The 13,001-nt window shown below is 38.8% G+C and overlaps 1 protein-coding gene across 50 annotated transcripts in view; it reads left to right on the forward strand.

Annotated features, from left to right (window-relative positions):
- The window catches only part of ANK3 (ankyrin 3), a 541,984-nt gene that overhangs the window by 427,179 nt on the left and 101,804 nt on the right, over nt 1–13,001 (forward strand). For 28 of the 50 annotated variants that reach the window (XM_078345893.1, XM_078345894.1, XM_078345915.1 and 25 more), the window contains one exon: nt 8,186–8,309. In XM_078345893.1, the coding sequence (XP_078202019.1) occupies nt 8,186–8,309 (124 nt within the window). Of the gene's footprint in view, nt 1–1,003; nt 1,058–6,286; nt 6,943–8,185; nt 8,310–13,001 lie in introns of those variants that run through there. The other 22 variants (XM_078345880.1, XM_078345884.1, XM_078345883.1 and 19 more) reach the window with 2 other exon arrangements.

Below are 13,001 nucleotides of genomic sequence, written 5' to 3' on the forward strand. Positions count from 1 at the left end.
AATACATGCAGATCTGCCATCTAAGTGACTTTCCCACCAACTATTCTGTAACTCTGAGCTAGAATTAGACTTTTAGAATTCAAGTTTGAGTGTGGATCAGGATCCTAATCCTACCATAATTCCTTTTCTTACTCCTGCTTCCTTGTTCTTTTGAGCATGAAAATGTCAGGAGATCAACGGAATAGTAATGTGAGCGAATACAGTTATTTGGATTCTGTAGGCTGAGAATTTATGGTCTAAATGTTGAATGAGATATAATCTTTGTTGGGCGCACTTTGGGAGGCGGAAGCAGGTGGATCATTTGAGGTCAGGAGTTCAACACCAGCCTGGCCAACATGGTGAAACCCCATCTCTACTAAAAATACAAAAATTAGCCAGGCATGGCAGCGGGTGCCTGTAATCCCAGCTACTCAGGAGGCTGAGGCAGGAAAATTGCTTTAATCCAGGAGGCAGAGGTTGTAGTGAGCTGAGATTGTGCTGTTGCTCGCCAGCCTGGGCGATAGTGAGACTATGTCTCCAAAAAAAAAAGGGAACAACAACAACAGACACTGGGGCCTATTTGGGGGAGGGGGTGGGAGAAAGGTGAGGATCAAAAAACTACCTGTTGGGTGCTGTGTTCATTGCCTGGATAATGAAATAATCTGTACACCAAACCCCCGTGACTTGCCTTTACCCGTGTAATAAACCTGCACATATACCCCTGAAACTACTAGAAGTACCACATTAATAGTGTGCATCTCCTTCTTTCTGCCTTGTGACTTCACTTTTACTGTTCCATCTCTTAAAGAGGCATGTAAGGTAGAATATCAAAGTATCGAGTGTTCCCTCTGCTTGATTGCTGGTTATCCACTAGTACATGTACACATCTTCGTGTCTACATGGCAGACTTATGTAAGTCACAATATTGTTTCTGGTGGATGGAACATAGAGTTTATAAGACTTATCTGCAGTCCCTATATTTTGTTTTGTTTTATTTTGTTAATTTTATTCGTGTTTTGAATAGGTAATAGATGCACAAGGTACAAAATTCCCAAGGTGCAAGAATTTACAGTGAAAAGTAAGTCTCCCTCCTCTTTGCCCCAGTAAATATAGCTCCCATCTTGAAAGGCAATCACTGCTCTTTCATTCATTCCACATTTATTGAGCACCTACTATGTGCCAGGTTCTGTTCTGGGCAATGATATGGAGCAAAACAAACAAACCCTCCCTGCCCACATGGAGCTTACATTTTGGTTATGAATTTCTTGTAATATTCATTCAGTAGTATCTTAACTTTTGTATGGCCAGCCCACTGTGTTAGTTGAAAGAAGGGCTCTAGAGTGACATCAAGTGATTTTGAATCACATTTTTTCTATATTCTAAGTAAACTTGGATTATTTATTCCACTACTCTCAACTGTGTTTTCTTTATTGTGAAATGGAAATAATAATTCTGTTTTTTAAGATGTGAGAATTAAATAAAATAATACATATAAAACACCAAACACAGCGCCTAAAACATAGTAAATGCTCAATAAATGTTAGTTTTAATTATGATAATTGATCGGATTCTACTGTTCTGTAATGCTGACCAGAAATAAAGGATTTGTTTTCCCAATAGTTTTCATTTCCTCTCTTTTCTATTGATCAAAGAAAATCACTTTCTAAAGCATAAGCAACAGCAAATTTAAGTCATCTGATCATTAACCTCTTGGGCATTAGACTATTTGCTGAGTTCTATTAAGAAACCAACTTCTAATAAATCAGTAAAGTATAGAGACACTGTTTCTTTTTATTCTTTCTAATCTTTTTAATCCTCTGTAATTTGGAGGCTTGTACTATTAACTCATTTGGTCTGTACTATTAACTATTAATTTAAACTATATACTGGAGATTCTGTATTTTACAGCAGAATCAAACACTTCTGAGCAAAGTTTCTAACAATACGATTTGGTATCCTTATCTTAAGGATCTTTATGACTCAAGCCTCCAGCCAGATGGGAAAATAGCTTTCAGTCCCCGGAAAAGTGGCAAAAGTTTTCCTTGGTGATGGTCTTAAGCTGGAAAGAGATTAGAGGAGAAGTACATTGGGTGGAGGAAGAAAAGAACTTCTAGGATAAGAAAACGCTTTTAAATATTAGGCCAATAACTGTTTACTTTATTCGACATGAAAAAGGGTCATTAGTGGGCATAATGAAAGATTGCATGGATGCTGGGTTGGTATATTACACCATGTACTGGACCACTGACCTGGAATCTAAAAAGCAATGAAGGTACACACATATTTGGACCACCACAGTCCTGATAATCATTTAATGTACTCTCTCTCTCTCCTTTGTTCCTGTTTCTATTTTGTATTGTTTTCCTGGCTGACAAAGTTTATGGATCTTTGAATGGTTGATTATGGTGTAGGGAATCTCTTCTTTCAGCCTAGTCATGATATAGGGAGGACTGGGAAGAGGAGACAGCTGAGTAGTTGACGTAAAATGCCTTTGACCAGCTTTTATTCATTGGTTAATGGTGGGATCATGTAAATTTGGGGTGTTTTGTGTTCTTTTTAAAATAATTTCTGGGCTCTGATAAGTTATTGACAGAAGTAGATTAACAATAAGAATGTCAGTGTTCAAGATAAAAGTTTCAAAATGCATAAATCAGTACTAAGTGAGTGAGGCCTTCTCTAGTGGCATTTGCCACTGTACTCCTGGGCTTTGTGTATACACATCATTTAAAGCCCTACAGAGCTAACTCTAATTTATCAGTGATACATTAGGCAACCAGAATGTGATCTCTGTGGCTTACCTTTGGACCTTGTCATTTCTCATTTTTGTATTTGTTACCTATTACAAAGTAACAGCCCCCCAACAAACTCAGTGATTTAAGGTATTATTATCTCCCATGTTCCGTGAGTTAACTGGGGCTCAACTGACTCTTGGGATCTTTTATGAGATTGCAGTCAGATAGTAGATGAGGCGGAGGAATGTGACCAGATGTCCAAGATGGTGTTTTCATTTAAAGACTGACACCTCAGCTAGGATGGCAGGAAGAGCTGAGGATTGTCTGGGCATATCTCTCTCTCTCTCTCTCTCTCTCTCTCTCTCTCTGTCTCTCTCGCTCTCTCTCTCTCGCTCGCTCTCTCTCTCTGGCTCTCTCTGGCTCTCTGGCTCTAAGCAGCCTCTCCATATGGCTACCAGCTTATTTATAACATGGTACTATCATCATAGTCAGATTTCTTATACTGGGACTGGCTTCCCCCAAACCACTGTTTCAAGAGACTGGAGGAGTCTGCAAGGTTTCTTTGAACACAAACTTATTCATGCAGAATCGCTTTGCCAAATTTTACTGTTCAGAGTTCCAGCCAACCCAGATTCAAGTAAGGGTACTACATAAGGGAGTGAATAGAAGGAGACATAGTTCATTGGAGGTAGGAGTGAGGAGGGCATTTTGAAGACGAGCTACCAAAATCCTCTTTGCCAAAAAATAGTCAAATTCTTCTACAACACAACTATTACTCTACTGTACCAAATACTTCTAGGAAACATAAACATACACAACTCCTTTTTAGTAAGTGAAAATATGTGACTCTTGGTAGCATATTTTTAAGCAGAATATATCTGACATAAAATGCATGTCATCTGTTAATAAAATTACCTTGGTTGGCTTATACACACCTGTTAGAAGCTGCCACTAGCGGAAATATGCTTGGATTATATAAAGTTAACAAATAATACAATTCATCTCATTCCTTTCTAATCTTTGTTACAGTAGCATATTGTACTATCTAATAATGACAGAATGTTTTGTTTATTGAAAGGAGTGGGAATGAACTTTGTTGTTATTGGTCATTCATTCATTCAATTAACAGATTTTGTGATTACCTAACACAGTGCCTGTCTTATTGTAAGTAATGGAGATCAGGGACACTTTGCTGCTGTGGTTGAATTGTGCCTTCACCAGTATAAATAGTAGCAATTTAAATGCTAACTCTTTGAGTAAATGCATTCAGATATTTGGGCACTAGAAAAAGCTGTGCTACAGAATAATAGTCATAGTGCTGATTAAGCCCTTACTTGTGCATTATTTCATTTAAATCTCCCCAGGAGGCCTTAGTGTAGAGGCAGACTCATTACCCCCAGTTTTATAGAGGTTGGAACTGTGGCTCAGAGTAGTTCAATGGTATTTCAAAGGTCACCCAGTCAATGCATAGTACAGCTTGGATTTGAACCTAGAGCACCTACTGCGTGAAACAGCATTAAAATAATACCATTGCTGCCAGGCGTGGTGACTCACACCTATAATCCCAGCACCTTTGGAAGCCGAGGCAAGCGGATCACCTGAGATTGGAAGTTTGAGACCAGCCTGACCAACATGGAGAAACCTTGTCTCTACTAAAAATACAAAAAAATTAGCCAGTTGTGGTGGTGTATGCCTATAATCCCAGATACTGAGGAGGCTGAGGCAGGAGAATCACTTGAACCTGGGAGGTGGAGGTTGTGGTAAGCCAAGATCATACCATTGCACTCCAGCCTGGGCAACAAGAGCAAAAAAAAAAAAAAACATTGCTTTTATTTCTAAATTCCACATCTTTTAAGAAATGTTCTCACCATTTTAAAATGGTAAGTGAACAAGTACTTAATAATATAAGGTTATTTTATTTTCATTAATCTTTGGCCAAATGTATTAACAACACCCACCCCTACTCCAGACATCTTTTGGTTTCACAGTGATCATTTCTGAAGTCTAAGAAGTATGGCTAAAGAATAATGGACACTTACTTTCTTTCACTGAAATTTTACTATATACCAGTCATTTAGCTTAATATTTGAAAAGAGTGCTAAGTTGCCATGGCATGTAGATTTAAAAGATAAAAATAAAAATATGTTTATTACCAGTTGTGGATTCCAAGATTATTTATGGAACTTCCATGGTACCTGGCCTAGGAAGAATATGGCTCCTAATTTAGGGGATCTCAGCAGCCAACGGGAGAGACTAAGCAGATGTCTCTGGCAATACATTCTGAGTAGAAGGTGAAAGGACTTCTAGAAAGAGTCAAAGATTAGAGAAATTCATCTGGTTAAAAAACACGGAGAAAGGTTCCATCAAGAGAATACACGCTAGTAATGGCTCAATGTTTAAAGAGTTTAAGGACTTCTAGGGACTGAAAAAATTATGTATAACAGGAGGGAAGGTGGGTGTGGAAGAATAGCCCAGAAGGAAAAATAGCCAAGAAGTCAATGGAAGGAACATTGCATCATAGGCCTTGCTGAGAAACTGGAATGAATGACAGTCTTTGAACAAGGCTTTGCTAGGTACTGTAGTTTGGATTCTAAATGCAGACATGAAGAGCCGATGAACATTCAGACATTTCTCTTTAAGCAATACTTCCCCTTCTGTTCTTTTAAAAGCTGGAAATTATTCTCCGCTTGGGAATAGTTTTAACTATGTTCCAGACATTATAAATGGCTTCCTTTATATTTCTGTGTATTTACGATGTTGATCACCCAGGCTGATCAGAGTAAAACACCAGGTGTCATAGCACCCTAATATTTTTATGAATCATGCATTTATTTATTTATTTATGCATCTATCCAGGGAAAACAAATTTATTCCCCACTTTATCAGTTCTACAGATTCAGAATCCTGTATATTTAGATAACATTCCAAGGGAACAAATGTGCTCTTATAAAGGAGTGCTTACTTCAGCAAGGCAGTTTCTAAACCCTTTACTTTCTAGCTCAATTCTCCAGCTATTCTGGGAAAAAAAAGTAATTGAAATGGCCTCTCCAGTGTACCCAGATGGAAGATGGGGAAGTCCTGCTAGTTTTTTCCTTCACTGCCAACACAAACAGGGTGGAGCAGCTGAGAAGGAAGGCCACTAGTGGAGAGAGAAAGAAACAGTGTAACAGCCAAATGACAGACCTCCTCAGCCCTGCCTCCTACCTGGGGCAACAGAGACCTCTCCAGCCAACCCCAGTTCTCCCTTTGCTTTGCACTTCTTCCAGGGACCTGGCATCTCGAGAGAGAGCACCGGTGAATCAAGTAGTTGAAAGAACTTGGTCCAAAAATAAAACAGAACAACCAGTTGCTTTTTCCAACTTGTCTCACTTCTCCTCCCTTCCTCAAACTCTTGAGAAAAAGCAGTGGCAATGAGTGTATTGCAAAGCGCTTCTTGGAGAGTTATGGGAAGCACTGCTGCTTTCCTCAGCCCTGTTTCACAACCTCAACTCAAGGGCAGGCCCTCCCTCTCTCTTTTTCCCCTCCTTCCACCTGACAGGGACCATAAATAACTGAGGCTTCCAGTGTTCCCAGCTGAGAACAAAGTTGAAAGTTTGCCTGGAGCACTCGGTGCCACTCCCCGCCTGGGCCACTGCTTCGTTTTCTTCTAATGTTTTTCTTCTACCTGGGTTGGCTGTTTCTTCATTCAAGAGTCGCCTCCTAATTAAATGTAGCACTTCGCTCTCTCACTACCGGAAGGCTGTCTCGGTTACCCGGCCAGGCACCGAACCTTGGTATCAAATTACCGAAAGTCTACACCGGAGCAGTCCTCATATTTACATACAAATAACTCAGGGGCTTGCATTTATGTCACCATTCTGTCCTGCTAGAGGCTTGCCAGAGGAGTTTTTAATCCAATCAGGAGGAGCTTTAAAAGGATGTCTGCGGAGTGATCAAAAGGATCTTGATCTCAATTAAGTGGGTTTTTTTTTTTAAAGATTTTTGGGGGGACCCGAAATTTTGAAAATCTTCGAACTCTGAGTGGGAAAAGATGTGTAATTCCTCAGTTGCCTACGAGGATATCAAGATGCTGAGAGGAATTCGGCGGTGGTGAAGAGAGTGGATACAAACCAGGGATTAGTTTGCTTGAGCTGGTCTGGAGGTTGATTCTGAATCACTGCTTAAGGAATTCCTGGAAACATCAGGAAAACATTTGATCATCCAAGCCTAGTGGAAATGGCTTTGCCGCAGAGTAAGATCTTTGAGTTGTGCTTACCGTGTGCTGTTTTTGTTTGAGATGCAGTGAATGTGCAAATAGCCCAGCCGTAAACAGTTACTTAAAATAATCTCTTAGTAAGGGGTAGCAGCAGTAGAAAGTTGATCTGTTTAGTTTTTACATTTGCAAAAACAGTAGTTGACAGTGTATTTTTAGACTAGATTGGTAGTTTAAAAGCTGAGCTCTTGTGGTTTCCTGAGTTTAAATGAATGGAAATTGTAAACAGTACCTAATGTAGGAATTGGAAAATATAGCTGGGGGGAGTGAATCACTTACCTTTGAGAAAACACAACATGGACCCTTTTAAAAACTCTTTGGCCAGTAAAGCTTGTGTCCAGAAAGAAGATAAGAGTCATAAGAAACAGAATTTGCCCAGTGGGGAAGGAACTTTTCTACAGCCTGTGCTACCTTTTGAGAAGGATGGGAAATGTCCCAGAGGGCAAAATACAATCGAAAAACCTGCCTTGTCACTCGTGGAATGTGGTTTTTCCGTGTGAGGTCATGTTTTGCACACGTAGCTAGTAAAAGTATTTTACATACTCTTTGTCTTGATAATGAAAGAGCAATTTATATAGTCCCTTGAAAGTACTAAAGCACCCATATTATCTCTGGAGAAGGTGTCGTTGCTTTCCGTGTAGATTTGAAGCACTGGGGCAGTTGGGCTGTTGTTAATTTGATAGGTTTAGAATCAGTTCAAAATTGATGTGTTCTAAGGCTCTCCGACCAAGCAAGTTGTAGTTCACATAACTTGCTACTTTCTTACATAAGCCCCGAACTGAAATCCTGTGTGTGAGAAAACCGTTTTTTAAAAAATGTCTGTTTCCTTCCTATATATAATTTCAAGAACAGTAATGAAGAGGTGGTTCTTATTTTGCCATCCATGTCCATTCAAACAAGCTGCCCTCATCGTGGGTGAGGTCAGGTGAGGAAAACTCTGACATAAGACATCCACCTTTCTAGTCAGTCGAGGCTTAAGGTGAAGCAAAGGGATAGGGGTAATGTTTTAAGATTCATACTTTACCAGGAAGTGTTTCCGCTACTTAAATTCACTCATGAAACTGTACTAACCTTTACCTATGCCTTTTCCTTCTAAATTATCCAGGGGATAGGGGAAAGTGAATAATTGGGGATTTGCTAATAACCAAAGGAGTGGTTTTCTCCACAGCTGACACAGTCAAAAGAAAAGCTTTTGATGTAGGCTTGCTCTCTACATCTACAGGTGAAGATGCAATGACGGGGGACACAGACAAGTATCTTGGGCCACAGGACCTTAAGGAACTGGGTGATGATTCCCTGCCTGCTGAGGGTTACATGGGCTTTAGTCTCGGAGCACGTTCTGCCAGGTACTTCATTGTTCCTCTCTTTCATAGTTAACCATGATTTGTCATAAATCAAAATCATGTTCATTTTTTGCATTATCCCAAAATGTGTTCTTTGGATGAAGATGTGAATTTAGTGAAATGTTCTCGATGTAAATACACATGCTCTGCTATTTTCTTTTGTTGTTTGCAGTTGTTAATTTCATGTGATTGGACATGTTAATTGTGTGTTCTTTTTTCCCCACTTTGCAGTCATGCTTCCTGCACAGTAGCAAAAGAGCTCATTGGCAAAACTGGGAGAACCAATCTGGGTCACATATTTCAAAATTAAGTTTTGTTCCATACTGAAAAAAAACATTATTTGCCAATAAGTAAGAAATATGTGTATAGATTGTTCACTATTCTCTCTTTGTTACTGAAATAATCATTTATGATTAAAAGAGAGCGTTTTTGAAAAAATTATATAATGTTTGTTAAAGTTGTCCACCAAGTGTTTGAGTATGTCTTCTAAAACTGTTCCATTATTTTGTTTACAAGGGACATGTTAGAAGTATGACAGTGATTTATCTAAAGTCACAGAGAGGAATGGTGACAAATTCAGTTCTTAAAACTGAAGTGGAAAAGTTTTGTATGGGAAAACCTTGCCTTAAACTTTACTGACACTGGTTGAAAGAAACAGAACCTTGTGCAGAATTTGGAGACTTCTTTGCCCTAGTGTGGATTAACAGGGTGTTTGCTGACAGTCAAGTTATTTTAAAGCTAATGATTAAACCTTCTAAGCCAGAGCCCTGAGGACATTTTCCTATAGTTTAAGGATCTGTTGTAAAAAGTTTCATTGTCTAATAATGGCACTTCCTGCAAAGTAAACCCTGGAGTTTATTCTCAGTGTAGTTGGTATGGCCAGTATGGATATTGAATTGATTTTTCTTCTAGTCTTTTTTTTAAGTAGAAATTAGAAACTCATATAGCTTAGTAAAACTTTTGCCTTATAAATACATTTATAAAAGGTCTTAAAATCCTACCGTAGCAGGTGTCATTAACAGGAAGAGGAAAAGTAACTTTTAAAAAGCATGCAATATTTTAGGTGATCAAAGATAGCAACAAGTTAAAATGGAAAATATGTAGGACTTTTAAGGTTCTTGAGATCCTTTAGATCTTGTTTATGTTATAGAGATTTATAGCTTTTGAAATCCAATCACTAGCTTGCCTTCTCTTCTTCTGATAATACATGACACATTTTGTGATCCATCATTTTTACGTAGAAAACTGTAGCAGCTGACCTCCAGTGACACAGGAAACCAGAATATCGCCCTGAATATCACCCTGTAATTTTTTTCTTAAGATAATTCCAAGGCTTTCACACTTCTAATTTTGATTGCACCATTATTTGTTGCTATTATCTGTAACTCATTATTTTTTACTTTGATGACTCATGTTATGCTCAGAGGCAAATTTAAAAAAAATCTATAAAGCCAATATTTTTAAGCACAAAGTTAGAGTATTGTCAAGTAAAATATATTCTGAGTGTAACATTTTAAAAGGAATACATTAAATGTGTAACTCATTCAACCATAACATCTTATTTCTTTTTTCCCTGTCTGATTTTTTGCTTTCTATTTCTTCTGTGTTTTTTTTTTTTTTTTTTTTTTTCCTAAAAATACTTTAAAATAGTCCCAAGATCAGGTAAGAAGACATGGCCCTTTTATAGTGTTTCTCTTCCCTTCCCTGGCTCATGTTCTCATTTTCTTTTCTTTAGCATTGTAATGTGATGTGCTGTGCTGTGATGTGCTGCAATGTGCTTTTTTTTTTCTGCTCAGCTTTAGAAAAATCAGGAAAAATTTCATGATTTTAAGAAAACTAGAAACTAAATATATAATAAATATTACTTACGCAAAATTGACCAAAGACTTAAGGAATTTCTTTCGCTTAACAAGTTTTTTTTATAATGCATGAAGTAATTTAAGAAATTTCATTGGGTTTGAAGAAAAAGTCCTGATGTGAAGGGCCGTTTGTTTGCTGGTCGCTAAGTTGTGCTAGGTAGATTAGTATAAATTTAGAATTCTGAGGCATGTTTTCCTAACACTTCCCATATTTAACACTTAGAGTGTACTGATGGCTACAAATAAAATAGATGGCCTTAGTTAAAAGCAATTTAATGCTCTCTAAATCCCCATGCAAATAATCTTTAATTTTAGGCTGAAAGTACTTAGAAGTCTTAAGGATTCAGAGTGAAGCTTGATGGATTTAATTGACTCCATATGTCTAATGTCTAATTTAAATTGGTCTGGAATGATTAGCAGTAGGAATTTTAGACATTATGCAAAACGAAGACATCCTTAGGCCTTTCGGTTGATAGCTCCCAATTCTGGGCTCTGTTCTGCAGTTGGCACTCATAGATAAGTTAAAAGAAGGAGGAGATGTTTCACTGTGTTGGCCAGGATGGTCTCTATTTCTTGACCTCATGATCTTCCCGCCTTGGCCCCAAAAGTGCTGGGATTACAGGCCCTGTCTCTACTAAAATGTAAAAATTAGCTGGGCTTGGTGGTGCACGTCTGTAGTCCCAGCTACTTGGGAGGCTGAGACACGATAATTGCTTGAACCCGGGAGGCAGAGGTTGCAGTGAGCTGAGATTGTGCCACTGCACTCCAGCCTGGTGACAGAGCGAGACTCTATCTCAAAAAAAAAAAGGAGGAGATGTTAGATGTTTAAAAAGTATCAACAGATTTTAGAGGCATTTAAAAATTGAAATTAAAATGAATAGGCAGCTATTTTTTAAAACTTTTAAGTGTTTGTCCACACAGAACACTGTTTCATACACCACCAATGTTAACATATCATGCTATGAGGACCATAATTTGAAGAAATGAATGTCCAATGCAAAGAGTGGCCAGTGACTTTCAAATCACACCACTGGAGCAAAATGTAACATTGTTATGAATACTTAGAAGCTGCACTAATAGTGTAGCCACTAGCCACTTATAGTTACTTAAATTAAAACTAGTTAAATTCAGTTGTTCATTCACACCAGCCACTCTTCAAGTGCCCAGTAGCCACTGTTAATTGGACAGCTCAGATTTAGCACATCCCCTTCATAGTAGAAAGTTCTGTTGGACAGTGTTGAGTGAGAGAATTCCTGCTTATAGGAAGCTTCTACTGTATTTGAGGGAAGGTAAGAGACTGGAAACAGGAGTGACAGGAAGGCTTGCAGCTGAAACCGGGAAGAAAAGAGTAATGGGTCCCATGATTGGGCATGGAGGGCCTGACCGTGCAAGTGGTCAGAGTCATGTGGCTTACTAGATAAGTTCCTCTGTGCAGGAATAATGCTTATAATAGTCTTCTTCTAAGTTTTGCTGAATACACTAAATAATGACTCTGTAGAATGATGGTTATGTGGGGATAAGAGAGGTCCGTCTGAGATTCTGGTGAAAGTGAAGGCTCCAATCCTAGAAGAATGTGCTTACCTATCTGTGTAGACTCTTAGAATGATGCCTCTAATATCAGGAGGCGCTCTGTACCTTGATAAAAGGATACTCACTTTCTAGTTATCTTTAGTATAGCAGGCAGTGGGGAAAAGAAATTGTCTTATGCAAAGAATCATTTCTTATTTACCTCTTAGTTGTATCTTCTTTATTTCCCCCTCAAGCACACAAAAGGCAAGGCCAAAGCCAAAGTTGCGGGAGTTCAGCTGGTAAAGATGCAAAAAGCCACTTTTAGATCCAGAAGGTTTTTTTACCATATAGGCAGTGAAAGGAAGAAGTGAAAGGTGCTGCCTTCTCATTATCCTTGTCCCCTACACCTAAAAGGACACCAAAACAAAAGGGGCTGAATGTCTACAATGCTAGCTGTGGATACTTCATTGCTGAAGAGCCAATTATAGACTTCAGCTAAATGGTTTATATTCTGCAGCTCTATTCCAAGGAGGGCAGAATAGGAAGCCTCCCACATCATTAGAAAGAGAAAGTGATAGTAGCTATCTCATGACAGCCTCCCAGGTGAGATGGGGAGGTGACTTGCAGATGATCTCATGGAAGCTCCTCACCAACCTCCATCCTCTGAGTTCCTGGAAGATCACAAGGTGTTCTGTGAAGACCCAGATTAGCTTCAATTCCGGTTTTGCCTGAATGACTTTTGTGAATACGTGCAAGGTCATGAGAGTGACATGGCAGAACTGTTCTCCCAAGGGCCCTTCCTCTATTGAATTTTAGTTTAGAGGTCACTGTGATGAGTGGCATATCAGGATATCAGGGTACCTGCATCTGAGAAGTTCAAGGGCCAACGGAGGATTTGAAAGAGACTGGAAAGAACAGTTGAAGGAGCAAGGAAGAAAAGAGTAGAGCAAAGAAAGAATATTTGCAGAGAAGACCAAATAACTATGCAGGGAATTTGAATGTTTCCTCAAGGCCAGGAAGATGGCAAAGAGGATCATGCAAAGTGTATTCACAACACTACTTCCTTCTGATGTTTTCTGTGAGTAGCAACGACAAAGCAGAGCCCTCATGAAGTCCCAGAGACTTAGAAACAGATCCATTTAAAGTAGACAAAATTCCAATCAGTAGCACATGTCAAGCAGACATAGGCCAGAAAGAGGGAACATTCTAACAAGATCTTGTCCTAGAAAAATCTATCAACTATCTAGAGTTATCTGGTTCTTCTCAATTGTCATGTTGGTTCAACTTCATAGTGAAACATCCAAAGTTTTCATGCATTTCACCTTCT

This window comes from Callithrix jacchus, chromosome 12, assembly GCF_049354715.1.
Source record: "Callithrix jacchus isolate 240 chromosome 12, calJac240_pri, whole genome shotgun sequence".
Taxonomy (NCBI): domain Eukaryota; kingdom Metazoa; phylum Chordata; class Mammalia; order Primates; family Cebidae; genus Callithrix; species Callithrix jacchus.